Source organism: Sinocyclocheilus grahami, unplaced genomic scaffold (assembly GCF_001515645.1).
Source record: "Sinocyclocheilus grahami isolate Dianchi unplaced genomic scaffold, SAMN03320097.WGS_v1.1 scaffold76.1, whole genome shotgun sequence".
Lineage (NCBI taxonomy): Eukaryota > Metazoa > Chordata > Actinopteri > Cypriniformes > Cyprinidae > Sinocyclocheilus > Sinocyclocheilus grahami.
Genome location: NW_015505255.1, coordinates 90338 through 107840, shown reverse-complemented (window position 1 = coordinate 107840; position 17503 = coordinate 90338). Strand labels below are relative to the sequence as shown.

Below are 17503 nucleotides of genomic sequence, written 5' to 3'. Positions count from 1 at the left end.
CAATTTTTTTCTGGAAGAAAAAGTTGTTATAAAGCCGTTTGGCAAGATTTGACAGCCGCATTCTCGATTCAAATCTTGGATCCGTCATTCAGACTGTCAAATTGATTGTCAAACATAACTAAGAAACACAATCTAGAGAGTGAAGGATACAAAAATAGGTTGAGCTTCGAGAACATCTGATTCGAGTGGAATAGCACTATAAAATATGTGTACTCGATCAACTGTTGAGTACTTTGAGAACATAATGCTAAAGTACCGAGGTCTGGTAAACTGTTTATTATCCATGTGCTTTTTCAGATTTGTTTCAAGGCTAAAACAAATTGTACATGGAACAAAACCTCTTGAAAAAAAAAAAGTTTTTTTTAGCAAGACACTGTTCGTGGGACATTTGACATACTGTTCTCAGAGCCGGATGTAACAGCCATCTTACATTAAAGACATACTGAAGAGATGAACTTCCTGTTGGCTAAAGACTGTGCTTTTAACTAGGCTTTCCTTTAATGGGTTAAAAAAACAACAACAACATTTAATAGTTTAACCATTACAGGTGCTGGGTATTCTACTATGGATGTTTCATTTCATTTGACATTTTCTGTGTGCTCATTTTTGTTTGTTTCTTTAAATCCAGATGAATAAAAATAAAAAATAAAAGAACTAATCAAATATACCTGTGTAATATATTAGTAATTGTATTGATAAATTGCAATCTATGAATGCAGCTTTCAATTTTATATATTGTGTGATTTACAACCGTAAGTTATTGCACTTACATTTTTAATTGTTTGAATTGCTTCGAGAACATCTGATTCGAGTGGAATAGCACTATAAAATATGTACTCGATCAACTGTTGAGTACTTTGAGAACATAATGCTAAAGTACCGAGGTCTGGTAAACTGTTTATTATCCATGTGCTTTTTCAGATTTTTTTCAAGGCTAAAACAAATTGTACATGGAACAAAACCTCTTGAAAAAAAAAAAAAGATTTTTTTAGCAAGACACTGTTCGTGGGACATTTGACATACTGTTCTCAGAGCCGGATGTAACAGCCATCTTACATTAAAGACATACTGAAGACATGAACTTCCTTGGTAAACTGTTTATTATCCATGTGCTTTTTCAGATTTGTTTCAAGGCTAAAACAAATTGTACATGGAACAAAACCTCTTGAAAAAAAAAAAGTTTTTTTTAGCAAGACACTGTTCGTGGGACATTTGACATACTGTTCTCAGAGCCGGATGTAACAGCCATCTTACATTAAAGACATACTGAAGAGATGAACTTCCTGTTGGCTAAAGACTGTGCTTTTAACTAGGCTTTCCTTTAATGGGTTAAAAAAACAACAACAACATTTAATAGTTTAACCATTACAGGTGCTGGGTATTCTACTATGGATGTTTCATTTCATTTGACATTTTCTGTGTGCTCATTTTTGTTTGTTTCTTTAAATCCAGATGAATAAAAATAAAAAAAAAAAGAACTAATCAAATATACCTGTGTAATATATTAGTAATTGTATTGATAAATTGCAATCTATGAATGCAGCTTTCAATTTATTAATACAGAAAAGCTGCACGAAACAAAGTGGACGAAAAAAAAACTTTAGCTGCTGATATTGTACAAGTGGATTATGAAATGCATGTTAATAACAGGTGACAAATGCCCTCATAACGCAGAAAAGGATAGCTCAAATAGGCCTAAATGCTTGACTTTGATGATTAGCTCAGAGATAAATGCTCCCTTCTCATACACATTTTGCATAAAACACGTCACACAGTGCAGACAATCTGGCTCTCTGTGTGTAATTGGTCATTCAGTGACATTTCCAATACTTAACATGTTGCTGAAATTTTCTTACCAGATTTTCACTTTCTTTGTGCAGGAAGAGTCAGAACAGGAATAGATTTCTCTTCACAAGTTCACTCCCCATGCACTTATCCGCAACTAGTGTCCCATTTGTAAACACACATACATTTATCTAAACGCATCTGGCTTCGTTTTCATCTCAGCATAATCAAAACCTGTTAAATTCTTGTTCTGTCACAGACTCCTTTTCCAAATATGCCATCTCTGCCTAGACAGTTCCAAAGGACAGACAATAGAGTTTTTCACAGTAAAAACTTTCATATCGTAGGCTTTATCCAAACATATATGCAGCAGTAATCGGGGGAAACAGAACTTGCTTTTTATATGAACTCCCCATTGACAAAATCCCTCATTGATCACACCTAAGTTTATTCGTTTGTTCATATTAATTGAGTTGGTCTTGTAGAAGTCTATCAACTATTTGAGTACAATACATAACGCACTGGAAGCAATATCATGTTAAACCTTGTAAAAGAACCTCGTTGCCAAAAGTTAATTAGAAATCACCTGCTTACTGCTGCTCAGTCTCGTGCCCCATGGTCTGGATACATGATATGTAAAATGTATCCAGAATTTAAATGAATTGAATTTATCTCAGACGTGCAGGCTTCTGAACCTAAATCACTCAAAGCGCTCAGACATCTGCTTCTGGGCGCAGACAACAGAGGCAGCTGGAAAAGAGACGACAATTCATCCAAAATCTGCACTAAGTCAACATACCATCAAATTGGGGATGAGAATACTCAAAAGTGACAGGAATGAAAACTCAATAATGTACATGAAAACTTCAGAACATTTCACACCAATCAAACTCCAGCAACAACTATTCTAAAATGAGCCGAAATGGCGCCTCATTAATTCTGTGATTTGCGGTCACAAAAGGATGACAACTTGTGTCAGCATGGAGAAGTCTCAATGTGTTGAAACCAAATGAATAATCTTGTGACAGTTTTAGAATTTGAACTATTTTTAACTTGACACACTGTCAAGTAACAAATGCCACACTTACATTGTGAGATGCTTGAAAAACAGCAAGATGCAAAGGTCAAAAAAGCATGTACACAGAGACCACCATTCAAAAAAAAAAAAAAAAACCTTTCAGTCAAAATGACCAAAATGCACATCTCTAAATTAAGCATTTCTTTTTCCACACTCTGTTTATTACATATAATACATCTTAATGTAAAAAACAAATAAACAACAAAATAATTCAAAGAAATGGAGATATCAAAAAGAAATGTGACAAGAATTCACGGAGTATGAATGAGTTCTTTGCAATTTCATGGCATTTAACGATACTGTTATTAGCTGTACAATATATAACTCTGCAAATAGTGTCTTTTAATATCTAGTAATACCCAAAATAGGCTTTAATTAGGCAGACGTAAGAGTTGAACTAAATAGGGAACATTTATATAAAATACTTTTTTTCCTCCAGCAACATTCAAAAAGTCAGCAACTGAATATAAAATGAAATGTCAAACTGATATAACTCAAACTGTAGTAGTAAAATCACTAACAGTGACTGTGCAAAACAATATCTCAAGTACAAACTAGTGGCCCCAACTCAACATCTGAGATATTCAGTTCAAGTTATGCTACAATTTGTTCAGCGTGATGCATATCTTTAAAAATAAAAAACAAGTTAAACTATAAATGTAAAATTACATCAATATATATCCTCCACTGTTTACCAGTGGGCTGTGATTCATCTGTATGCATTTACTTTCCTCACACGGATATAGTGTCAACCACAAGGAAGGTTTAAGACAGAGCCAAGCTCTGACCTGTCCTCATCAGACTCGATGTATCATCCCGTTTCAGCAACCGTCCTCAAGAGTGAAAACATGATAATAAGTTATACAGTGCATCATTTCCCATTACACCACAAGTGGAACGGAACTCCTCATAAGTCATTAGGTCAGATACGGAACGAGAAAGAGAAATCCGGGAGTGCCCATAGCCTGTTTGAGAGATAAAAGTGGTGGAAAAGAGTAGTGGTAGTGTCACAGACTACCAATGTTGGGGAAACTTTTGAGTTTCTCTGGGAAGTCGTCTTTATAGAGTACAGGATCGGCACGGTGCTCGACAACCTTCAGAGGCATGGTGCCAAACACAGAGGCGAACTTGTTTATGCACTCAGACCTGGAAAGAAAAAAGAAAGAGGCTGAAAGAGTGGAGGAAAAAGCGAAACAATGGATCATGGATCTGATGCCAATGTCGGAAAATTTGTCTTCCAAAAAATGGCTGTTCATGGTACAACCAAACTTGAGTTTTGTAGAACCATCAGAATCATGAGGTACACGCACAATGTAAAACAGGGATCAGATGTTTTCAAAATGCCTGGCATTCCCAGGACCCTGCACTTATGACAGGAAATGTATCGAGAGAGAAGCATAACCAGAGGCAGGAACCCCTTCATCAATCTAAACAAGTGTGACCCCTGGAAGGGTTAAGCAGTCCCCCATTGGCTGCTACCACTCCGTATTCATGTCAAGGTCAAACACTCTCTCGCAGGCTGCTTCGGCTACTTTAATTCCTCAAACATAGCTTGGAAGTATGAAACCACTCATCAAGACTGATTATGCTTCAGTGGATGAGGAAACGGATTTGATTTTCAAGGAAAATCAATTCAAGCCTTTCTGATGAATGCTTCGCTTAGTTCGCTTAGAACAGAATTAATTAATTATTTGTGGTGAACCTCTGACAGAGAGGAAAGTCACGGTGCTTTGAGAAGGAACGTTTTTCGCAAGGTCCAGTGAATCTGAATGTTTTGATCTGAGAGCACAGGAAAGTATCTCCTGTACTGTGCTACAATGAGCCAATTGTTATGGCATTATTCTAATGACATATGTTGAGAGTGCATTATTGTAGCGCGAAAGTTCATTAATATAATGCGCTTGCGCAGATTTCTTTTGCTCTCGCACAAAACCGGACGCGCGTGCTCAGATACACGCTGCTCTCACCCGGAGAGAGTGCGCACACTTAAAACGTGTCTCTCCTCTCACTCAAACTGTGTCCTGTGTGCTCTCAAATCTCTGTGCTCATGCACTATAGATATGAATTATTTTCGTACCTGAATTAAACGTTGTCAAAAGTTATCATTGTGCACTTTTAAACAGTAGTCTCAAAACAGATTTGTGCAGGGCTTTTCCTTGATTTTTTTTATTGTTGTATTTCTGTTTTAACAAACTGGTTATTGTAGCTACTGAATTGGGTGCTTGGATGATTAGTACATATAACCTCTGTCCAACTGGTTGGTCTCTGAGCAATTTATCTAAAAACAATATATTATAGCCTATGGCTCTAAAGACTTCATATAAAACATCAATGTTATGTCATGATATGTCAGATACCTCAACTGAATTTAAAATCATTGCAATAAATTCTCAGTTGGTATGATGACAATAATAAGTAACAACTTCTCAAATCAACATCAAATGCAAACATAGATGTAAATGATGCAAGATATAATACAATAAATGCTCTAATAGCATTGCTGTTTGGACATTTATGTTTTTTAAATCCAGTGGGGTTTTTTTTCAGTTCTGATTTTTTTTTTCATGAAAATCCACTTAATATTAGCTACACATTCAATGGCACTCACCTCTAAAACAGTGAATATACAGTTACATGTAATTACATTGTCTGCAAATGCATTAAACCCATAGAATAGAATGTAGTAATGTTATGGCAAATATAAAAAAATCATTATAGTGTTATATTTGGTCTCCAAATCGTAAGTATCGGTTTAGGGAATAGTGCATCTGACCCATATCTAAATAGTTCTGCCTTAAATCAGAAGATTTAAGATTAAAGATTCAGGTACGAAAATAATTAATACCTATAGTGCATGAGCACAGATATTTGAGAGTGCACAGGACACAGTTTGAGTGAGAGGAGAGACACGTTTTAAGTGCGTGCACTCTCTCCGGGCAAGAGCAGCGTGTATCGGAGCACGCGCGTCCGCTCACGCTCGCGCATTATATTAATGTGCTTTCAAGCTACAATAATGCGCTCTCAAAATTTGTCATTAAAATAACGCCATAATTGTTGGTTAAACTCACAATGTGTTTCAGATGTCAAGAATGCTGCCAAAGCCCCCTCTGCCCAACTAAAGGGAATCCCTGTTTATACTGTACCTCTCCACCATGTGCGTCTGGTCTAGGGACAACCCGTCAATCGCTGTGCATTCTGGGCATTTGAATTTCTTCCGAGGAGTAACCTAGAGAAAGAGAGAAAAACAAATGTGATGTATTTGATAGTTTTAACTCAAAAGTCACAATTAGCTTTTTTTTTGTTTCAATCTCAAACTAAGTCTCAGTTCTCAAACTGTCCATTTTAATGTGGAATTGTTCTATTCTGTTGTAGTTGTTTTCCTTATAAAAATCATTGTCTCATTACATTGTGAAACATATTTTTGGTCTGACCAATTTTTAGTCAAGGCAGAGCTACAATATTGTCATTTTAGTGGTTCTTCACCTTTCTATAAATACCCATGACTCTGTCTGAGTCTGGTACACTCTACAACAATGTTTCTCAACTACAGTCCTGGTGACCCACCTAGCAGCATATTTTCGATGTCTCACTAATTAAAACACCTACTGTTCTAATTAATCAGCTTCTTAGAGTTTTGAATATGGTGACATCAAAAACATTCTCAGAATTGGTTCCCAAGGAGGACTGGAGTTGAAAACACTGCCCTAAAAGAAACATTATATTTCTGTTTTTTTGTTGTTGCATTTTTTAATAAAAAACGTGAATAACCATCTGAAAGTATATTGAAATATTCATGAGAGAAGAGTAACTTTTCAATCGCCCTATCAACCACAGGAATATGTCAAACATTTATTTCAGGAAAGCCAGGGGAAAAACAAAACAAAAACACACAAAAAAAACAAAAGTAAAACCTTTGAAAAGGTTACAGCTAAAACTGTAAATATACTGTTAAATGTATAGACTGTAAAACAAATACATTATATTTTATTTGCTATTGTCTGAAGTCTTATTTAATGGTCTCACTAATTAAAACACCTACTGTTCTAATTAATCAGCTTCTTAGAGTTTTGAATATGGTGACATCAAAAACATTCTCAGAATTGGTTCCCAAGGAGGACTGGAGTTGAAAACATTGCCCTAAAAGAAACATTATATTTCTGTTTTTTTGTTGTTGCATTTTTTAATAAAAAACGTGAATAACCATCTGAAAGTATATTGAAATATTCATGAGAGAAGAGTAACTTTTCAATCGCCCTATCAACCACAGGAATATGTCAAACATTTATTTCAGGAAAGCCAGGGGAAAAACAAAACAAAAACACACAAAAAAAAACAAAAGTAAAACCTTTGAAAAGGTTACAGCTAAAACTGTAAATATACTGTTAAATGTATAGACTGTAAAACAAATACATTATATTTTATTTGCTATTGTCTGAAGTCTTATTTAATGTTTTTTTTTTTATATAAAACTGTCAAAAATGCCTGAATATTGTTTGGAATATTTGCACAACAGCAAATTTGTATGACTTTTCTATTGTTAGTGGAATCATTAGAATGCAGACTTTCCTTTTTTTATTCAGTGCATAAAACTCAACAAGTGTTTTCGCTCTTCTCACCTCAAAAAATAAAACTGTCTGACCTACAGGAATCTGTATCTCCCAAATTCATGCTGAGAAATCATGACACACTCCTCATATTAAAAAACAACAGAATCTGACACAGCATTGATAAGGTTGTTTAATAATGAGCTGGGGCTGCAATGATGGGCTTCTGTGAAGTCAGACTTTCCTTTTTTTATTCAGTGCATAAAACTCAACAAGTGTTTTCGCTCTTCTCACCTCAAAAAATAAAACTGTCTGACCTACAGGAATCTGTATCTCCCAAATTCATGCTGAGAAATCATGACACACTCCTCATATTAAAAAACAACAGAATCTGACACAGCATTGATAAGGTTGTATAATAATGAGCTGGGGCTGCAATGATGGGCTTCTGTGAAGTGTGTGTGTGTGTGTTTGGGAGCTGAGTGGGAGGAGATGACTTGATGACAGGTTATATAACTCAGATGTAATGAGAGAGCCGTCCGTGCCCATGGCCTAGCTAAACGACCGTATCTGCCACACTCATTAGATGAATGATGTACGACCCCTCTGCCCCATCCCTCCTTCAACAACACACCCACTTGACTGACACTCTCCACAGTGGGAGTGAAGGGTTGGGGCACTAGGAGGTGTGGGTGATGTGGGGATGTGGAGGAGAGAGGGGAAAAGGTTCACATCGTAACTGACTACAGAATGAATGTGGCCCAGTGAGCTTAGAAAAACAGAACGTGCAGGAGAGAGGCAGACAGTGACATCCAGATAACAGAGGTTAAGGCCAGGACTTTACAGGCCGAACAGCACCTGGACAGAGTCACTGCAGACTACAGACTGTAGAGGCTTGAGGAGAAAGGCGAAAGCTGATCAGAGACAGAGCTCCAGGGAACACTGTCAGAATGCACACATTCTTTTAGGGAACGCCCACATTGATTTTTAAGGGATAATACTTTTTGTCTCCAGATTTTTTTTTTTCCAGTTAATCATGATCTATTTGTCAGCCTGTCTGATTATTTAAATGAAAGCCCTAATAATTTGCAGTATTAACTGTGTCAGTATACTTACAATGTTACAATGTACAACTGCTATTGAATCCCAAGTGCTACGGCAAAAAAGTTGTGAGCTTGCAGTCTTAATAAATGTGATGGGATTTGGTTTCCACGTTGTAAAAACAGAATTGCACTGCAGTTAAAAAGTTTGGGATCAGTAATATTTGTTTTTGAAAGAAATTAATACTTGTATTCAGCAAGGACACTGCTAAACTGAAAATAAAGACATTTCTAATGTTACAACAAAAGAGTTCTATTTCAAATACGTGCTGTTGAACATACCATTTATCAAAGAACCCAGGAAAAAAATGTATCACGGTTTAAGCAGCATAACAGTTTTCAACATTTGAATATGTGATATTTCAGTTTTTCTTTTTTAATAAATCTGCAAAAATGTCAACAATTCTGTGTTTTTCTGTCAATATGGGGTGCTGTGTGTACATTAATGAGGAAAAAAAATTTACTTAAATGATTTTAGCAAATGGCTGCAATATAACAAAGAGTGAAAAATTTAAGGGGGTCTGAATACTTTCCGTACCCACTGTATGTAGGAAACACTGTAACAATACCATAAAGGTTTTGGCTTTTGATATTAGTTTCCATTAGTGATTTATGTTGGCTAAAGATGGAGCTTTGTGTACTCTTATTTCAGAAAAGCAACAAAAAAAAATCTGGCTTTCCATGATATGGCCCATTTGATTTCCTCCAAAGTAGTTACAGAAACAAAACAAACAGGCACTATCTGAACATAATCGGGCATATCGTACTCTGAGGTTATGTTACCTTTATTGGAGCTTTGCCAGTGATGTTGGCCACAAGGAAATTCATGGCAATATCTTCACAGTTCATATGAGCATCCACCCAGTTCTTAATGTCTCCGGGCATTTTATACGTGTAGAGATAGTTGAAGTACTGGAAGGGAAACATAAACCATTTTGATGAAAAAAATGACCTTAATTGAGGGTTTTGAATTACAAATGACGATAACCCCTATTGATCTCTGAGGGACAACATAAAGGCAGGACAGGGACATGACAAGATTTTGGTAGAAGTAACGGAGTCCATGAAGTATTTGTGCTGTACCTTATGATAGAACGCAGCTCCAGTCAAGACCATTGACACTTCATTAGTCCACTCAGATTCATATTTCCACTTGCCCATTTCGTGGTCCCATAAGTGGAGCCGTCCAGGATATCCGACCAGCCTGTCTGGAAACTCACGCCATACCTACACACAGACACACAGAACACATCTGAGACATAATATAAACCCATCACAAAATCTAAGAACATAAAGAATCAGTCAACTGTTCAACAATTAGAGTCGTTTTAGATAATACTAACTTCAAAGGGCGGTAAACCTTGAATATCTAGGGTTAAATCAATTAAGTTTAGGTCTAACGGTTTGTTAATCCCAAAAATGACAGGCAGGCCTACAGAATATGATGTAGAAATTCTTGAATGTCATTCCCGAGTAGCAAAAGCAGCTAGTGTTTTAGCCATGCAGCCATGTCTAAAGCTGTCTTCCATTTCATACAATTATCCATAAATTACACTTCATTCTCTCAATAGTGTATAAATGCCTGCAGGTGAGTTGAAGGCAAGCCTGTAAGCCATGGACAGCATTGCTTGTCCTGTCATCCTTCATATATGAAAAAACTAAATTATAAAAAAAAAAAAAAAAGAAAAAAAAAATTGGAGCCTTCAAGCGTTAGGAATGCTTTGAGATGCCGAGCACAGATTTAGGCAATAATTTAGCCATGCAGCCATGTCTAAAGCTGTCTTCCATTTCATACAATTATCCATAAATTACACTTCATTCTCTCAATAGTGTATAAATGCCTGCAGGTGAGTTGAAGGCAAGCCTGTAAGCCATGGACAGCATTGCTTGTCCTGTCATCCTTCATATATGAAAAAACTAAATTATAAAAAAAAAATAAAGAAAAAAAAAATTGGAGCCTTCAAGCGTTAGGAATGCTTTGAGATGCCGAGCACAGATTTAGGCAATAGAGGATGGTTCGAAAATCCTGCACTGCATGCAAGCTCAACTTTAAGTAGGAGTGACCCAAAGAGGTACTGGGATCACAGTTCTGCTCTATCATCATTGTGCATGTGGGGAAGGCAATTAATCCCTAGTTGCTCCAGATAAAATCCCTGGAAATACTGTGAATTTAGGCAACTACTTCAATCGAATCCATTTAACTATTAAGATAAAAGGTGCTCATCCAGTGCGATAATAAACAAGTCACATGCAGACTAAGTAAACTACCATTTTCAGACCTGCAGTCTGTCTGTTTTGTTGCTACACAAACCAAACTAAGGAAGGAAAATAACCAGGTTCCAAAGAAAACATCAAATGCTTGAAAAACAAGCTCTAAGCATACAGGGCAAAATGTATTAATTTCTCCCAGAATGCAGTAATAGCTGAATCTGAAATCACAAACTAGTTTTCCTGAATTATATAATTAGTGCATCCAAAATGAAAGTACACTACATTTCAAAAGTTTGGGGTCAGTATATATTTCATCAAGTTTTTTTTTTGCTCACAAAGGCTTAATTTACATAATCAAATATTCAGCAAAACAATAACATTGCAAAATATTAATACAACTTCAAATAACTGTTTACTATTTAAAAATATTTTACAATGTACTTTTGTGATTTTAAAGCTGAATTTTCAGCAGTCATTACTGCAGTCTTCAGTGTCACTTAATCCTTCAGAAATCATACTATGTTCGCTCATTTTAAGGTCAAGAAACATTTATTATCAATGTTGAAAACAGCTGCTTAATATATTTGTGGAAACTGTGATATTTTTTTTTTTTAGGATTCCTTGAACAGAAAGCTCAAAGAACAGCATTTACTTGAAATGAAAATCTTTTGTTACATACATTTTTTTTTACTGTCACTTTTCATCAATTTAATGCAACCTTGCTGGAAAAAAGGTATTCATTTCTTTAAAAAAAAAAAAAAAAACCTTACTAGCCCCAAACCTTTGAACAGCATATGTGCTATGTAAGAGGACTGGTTTGCAACTTGATGCAAGACCCAATATAGAAGTACAGACTGACTTCAAGCTACCCGTATATACTAAACATTCATCAGTGTAGTACATATATTTCATAGTAAGTAGTAGTACACAAACAGGGAATCAGTGCTTTTACTACCTCATATCCAAACTGCAGCTCATCTGAGGTCAACATGATGATGTCATCATCAATGGCCAGGACAGCTTCTGTTTCGATCTCATCAAACGGGAAGAAGCGATTGCTGAGCTTGTTTTCTTTGGTGCGCAACACTTTAAGAGGTACTGCGACTTTGGGCCAGAGCGACTCTGTTACCGAGAGAAGGAGAAAAAGAAAACTGTGAGCTAATAATAATACACTGTCAGTTTCAGAGAAGATGAGAAACTATGAGAGATGGCAGCAACTGTGGAAAAGAGAGCGTGGGTGGATAAATCTAAACACATCACTGAGTAAAAGCACATATGAATCTGACCACACTTACATTCTTCTCAGGGCAGAAGAGACAACGCTCTTTATTTTCAGTTGTGTAAGAGCTTGGGAGGAGTTCAGAGCACGCAGAAGACAGATGGCACACAGAGTGTCACCTCATAAAACTGACGATAGAAAGTCTACTGGAACTCAAACACAGAGACCCTAAGACTGGGGGAGTAAGCAATTATACTGCTACCCCAAAGCTGGGGTTATAGACCCTGGAAATCTCAGGAGATCTGGAATGAGCTCATCTCCGTTAGGTCGACGCAATTCAGCCTACAGTGTACTTCCACAAGATGACACAACAAACTATGAAAGGAAAAAATAAAAGTATTTCCTAACTGCCGGAAAACCTCCCTGGCCTCAGACAAAGGCGGAAAGAAGAGCCAGATCTTCACATGCAAGTAAGCTGATACTGTCACCACATCCAAACCTGGCACAGAGGGTTCAACAAAAACTGAAATAAACACAGTCAAGATGGACTACAAAGACAAGTAACATTTTAACAACTAAAACTAACTGGCATAATCCAGAGCAGCACAATGCACAAACTTAGACATTAACACATCATAAATACGCACAATAAGAACTAGCAGGAATCTCGACTGCGTCAAACAACTTGTGCGAAAGCTTTTTAATGGCCTGTAATCACTTCCTTGCCCTGTACTGAAATTTCACTTGGGCTGTACTTTATGTAGGAACATTTTAAAAGAGCTTTAGCAAATTATATCCCCTGTGACACCACCTTATAAAAGCTCTCCACCCCTCCAAGTATTAAGCCCATTGAGAAACTCCCCAAACGCAGTCCTATTGTCAGAAGTCGCCAGCACCTCATTAAAATGACAAACAGTCAAGACTTGGGCAGCTAAAGCTGTTGGAAATAAACAAACATAATCAGCGATGGAAAAGGGTGTGGAGGAAAGCCATCCTCATCAGGGCCTGAGCTCCAGGTTGACCCGTGAACAGACCTTATTAATTCTAATGGGTCACAAAAGCTTGAGCCTGGCTTCACCGATGCCTCTAATCAAAGGCAACAATGAATCATTAGTCTACTTCAAAGTATTTCCCTTCATAATGGCATTACTCAAATCTATGGAGAGGATATATTTAATTCCCTACTCCGCTTTTTTCCAAGGGACTTCATAAACAGATGCATACCTAATCGCCTTGTTAAGCAGTATCATTAGAGGCAGAGCCACAATAAATAACTACTAATATCAGCTTATTTTGACATGTGTAATGGGCCATAAATTTTACCACAGCTGTAGGAAAGGGAGACCGTTATGAAACGATCCTTTTGATTTGACAAAGTTTAAGGGTGGACGTCTGGTGAAAACAGGCCATATATCACAATGAATTAAAATACACAATTCGTCTAGTCAGGAGTAATAGGACACACAGACATTAACAGCTCATAGATGGTCAATGAGAAAAGCCAAATTTCTGCCATCTCCTCAAATGCATCTATATGCCAGGGGCAGTAACAAACACTTGGGTTCTCACTCCATATCTGAAGATAAACCAGAGAGGTTTGGCCACGGACCAAGGCACATCATGCTTTCAATTCTCCAACCTCAAGAGGAACAAGATTTGGCTACTTGCTGGCTTATCATTCATCTGTTCCATATCAGGGGTTTCATGTCTTTTGTGAAAGCCGCACAACTGCATTTTATACGAGTGTCACATTTTCATTCTTTAATAACTGAAGCTGTCAGAACAACAGTGTAGATTTAGTCACAATCTCTTTTCAAATTTAACAATTTGCTAACCAAACAAAATACAAACTAAGTAAGTTTTATTATCCTGACAGAGAACGGCAATGTTATTGAAGTTCTGGCAGATGTCAATAATAATTGTATGTCAATAATTATCTTCATGCTATGGCCAGTAACAAATAAATGGCTGATATTAAAATTGAATGTTTCTATATTTCATACTGTTTAAAATAAATATAAATAACACAATACAAACTAAAAGCAGTCATTTCAAATGCTAAAAGTGAATTTAAGCATGGATCTAAAGACAACATTTAACAGTGTTAGTAAGCTGGTGTTTCAAAGATTAACTTTAAATGAGTGTTACATAATGATGAAGGTCATCTAAAGATAAAAATAGGGGAGATGAGCATGCACAATTAAACATAAAATATTAACTGATACATATTTATCCAACAGCCGATACATTGTACCTCCCCACACACTTAAAAAAACCCCAAAACAATTATAGTACAGATATCGTAGTAGTAGTAGCTATTTATTTTTATTGCCTTGTCTACCTTCACGGCAAAAACACAAGAGTTACATAAACACAAAATAAAAACCAAGTGAACACAGCATTTAAAATGACATATAGTAGAGATATATAATGCAATCCTACAATGTGACACTAACCTTCAGGGGGGCTCTTGTTCTGGTTGTTCCACACCACCAGTAGTTTGGCCAAGCTGGGCACCTTGGAGATCTCAGTGATAACCCTAAAGAGACTTTCGATTCGATCATAGGTCAAGACCACAGCCGTGAACCCTGGTGAACGTGGCGGTATGAGAGGAAGAAAAAGTGGACTGTTCACACTTGTCCATTTCTGTTGAGACAAAAAAAACAATCAATTTAAATAAATCAGTGGGAAACTCAATTCAGTGTACCTGTTGTCTTATCTTTACAACAAACGCAAAGACTTTCCATGACTTATTTAATGACATGAAGTGCAGTATGATAAACAGCAGCCTCAGCCAAAACACAGCTTTATTTGGAAACGCGTATGGACTATAAAATTTAAAGATTACGGAGAATGCTAATAACCAGCAGTGGTGGGTAGGTGATTAAAAGTGGCATGGAATGTCGAGTGCACAACCAACAAAGTTTAGGGCAGAGTTAACAAACAGCTGGAGCAGCATGCCATGACCTTTCATTGCGCCAAACATTCACCTAAACCTTCTCCTTCAGATGAAAATAAAAAGCCAGGATCTCATTCTCTATAACCTAGAGAACTGCTATCAGCTGGACTTGAAACTAACCAATAAAGCATCTCCATCATGACAGTCTATCGCAGTTTAATCCACAGAAGGCTTTGTGTGCATAGGTGCTACATTCCTTGCGGTAGTCTAAATTTCAAAACGTGGATGTTTTCCTTAGCTGACCTGAGTAAAATCTGGCAGAGAGCAGAAGATGACAACGTGAATATCCAATACACTGTGGTCAGATATTAAGAGCTAAATGAAATACTTCCTTGCTTCAGGCTCTTTGTCATTCCATGGCATCCATCCATCCTTTTCCTGTTAACTGTTATTGATCTGAATTTGATTAGAATGTTAAACTTCCTGGTGTTCTTGAAATAAAATGCAAACATATGGTATCCACTGAAGCTTGGTCAAAACATCAACAGCTCTTAATATGTCCCTTCCTACAAAATAAGTATAGAAACTGAGAACTTAATTCCAGTGTCATTTGTTATGACCATTAGTTCTAGTCAGCACCAATAAGTATGCATAATGTCATCAAGAGACCATCAACATTAGTTCTGTCTATTACTGATGATCTCGATCCACACAGCTCTAAAATAGAGATCTCTATTACAAACACAATATTTCTCAGAACCATAGAATCCTCACTTCATAACATTCTGAATTATTTCTGGACATACTCAAGCTATGAGATGTAAAATAGTTAAATATTAAATCTAAACCCTTTCTCTTGGGTATAGAACTGTATGTTGGCTAAAATTCCTATTTAATGTAATTTCTACTTTATTCTGTATGCTCCTTCCACAATTCTAGTACTTATAAAAGTGTTTTACTGTGGCTGTTAATCCATTAGACCACCATCAAAGCAAGCTCGAGTTTTAATGTAAAGTGATACACCTATTAATGAGCACAATTCCAATTCTAATTTGGATCTCTTTTGTTGCTATTTATCCCAAGCCGTTTTGTCGAGAGTGGAATTTTATGATCGCACTCCAATGAACTCTGGTGCAGCAGGGGTGCAGATGAGTCCTGGCAGGACTGGGGTGAAGCAGGGGTGCTGGGACGCTATCGGCGTCAGTGGCTGTCTCCTGCCAGTGTGGGGCTTGGCTCATCTTCCTGGCCCGCTTTAAAACAGCCTGTAAACTCCCAAAGATGGAGCCCAGATCAAGTGACGCTGTAAAGTAAATACTGCGAGTGCTTAAAGGGCCTCTGATGCGGTCATGAAGACTGCTGTTTATTGGCCTGAAGGATAAGAACTGAACGCAGACGGAGTACACAGACTTTCTTTACCGTTCATGGTCTCTTCTATTTTGTCAGTAGAGAAGAGACACAAAGCGAAGCGACAGCTCGGTGCAACTCCAATGGAAGGAAAAAAAAAAAAGAAAGTGCTTCACTTTTATTTTGAAGACTAATTTGAAGAGTTTTCTAAAAAAAACTCCCAATGCAAAAGGAAAAATTTTGGACCTGGTTTGAATAGATTTCGTGTGAAAGATTATTTGCATCTGGTGAACAGATCCTAAACTCTGTAGCCGAAGCCAAATCCATTTTTATTTCAAAAAGAAAGAACGAAAGAAAAAAAGAAAGAACGAACGAACGAAAGAAAGAAAGAAAGAAAAAAAGAAAGAACACCAAATCTCTCATTTTGTCTATGTAAAATTCTCACTTTTGGTGTGAGGCCTTCATTTAAATTTTCCTCATAACAGTACTAATAACACTTCCTTTAATCAAGGCGTGTGTTTGATTAAAAAAAAACTAAAAAACCCACACAAAATGAGACCCCCAAGCAGAGATGCTATGGCGCTGATAGTTTACAGCAAGGCTGTGGGCCCGTTACACCCTCCTATCCAGCAGCTGCTGAAGGTGCCCGCAAATAGAGAGCCGTGGTTAACCAGCTCCCTCGCAGCGTCCGCCACGGTCTGTCACCATGGACACAGCCGTCCTTCGTACAACATCAGTCAACCATTCTGCTAATAAAAGACAAACTTTATATGCCAATGGAAATTTCTTTGAGGTGCCTGACATGGACACCAAAAGCAGAGGCGGAAATAATTAAAGTACCACTGTGACATATAAGTGGTAAGATGAATAAAGAAGAAGACTGGGGTGTGGTTCGTATAAGCTAGGTCTGAATGCTCTGATCTAATTGGGCAGGCTCCAGTGCGGTTCGGCGCATGTCGAGACTTTGTGATTTGTTAAAGTAAATAAGCAGGAAAACAAGACTAATTTTTTATTCCAACAGTCAACGCCAGAATATTTGCTAGTTCAGTGTTCACCTGCTATTTGGAACAAGCCGTAAATGACCGGGTTCTCAACTTTTGGCTTGTTTCTGTGAATGCAGATTTGCTCAAACCAAAGCCAACCAGACTCTCCAAGGTCTGAAATACGATGCCAAGAAGCGCCATTTAAACCTCTTCATTTATACTTTGAAACGCATCATACGGAGAGAAATTTCACACCATATGACAAGACTGTTATTATCAGCTCGGATGCGAAAGTGTACGGGTACAATTACTCAAGAAGAGCTTGTTATTATTGGGCACC

The 17503-nt window shown here is 37.1% G+C and overlaps 1 protein-coding gene across 1 annotated transcript in view; it reads right to left on the bottom strand.

Annotated features, from left to right (window-relative positions):
* Positions 1–3063: 3063 nt before the first annotated feature.
* Positions 3064–17503, bottom strand: part of LOC107586005 (exostosin-2-like) — a 32483-nt gene continuing 18043 nt past the window's right edge. Inside the window, exons 10-15 of the mRNA XM_016273218.1 lie at positions 14394–14583; positions 11674–11840; positions 9591–9734; positions 9291–9419; positions 6007–6089; positions 3064–4009 (exon numbers count right to left, since the gene is read on the bottom strand). Coding sequence (XP_016128704.1) covers positions 3871–4009; positions 6007–6089; positions 9291–9419; positions 9591–9734; positions 11674–11840; positions 14394–14583 — 852 coding nt within the window. The 3' untranslated portion in view covers positions 3064–3870. The remainder of the gene's footprint in view (positions 4010–6006; positions 6090–9290; positions 9420–9590; positions 9735–11673; positions 11841–14393; positions 14584–17503) is intronic.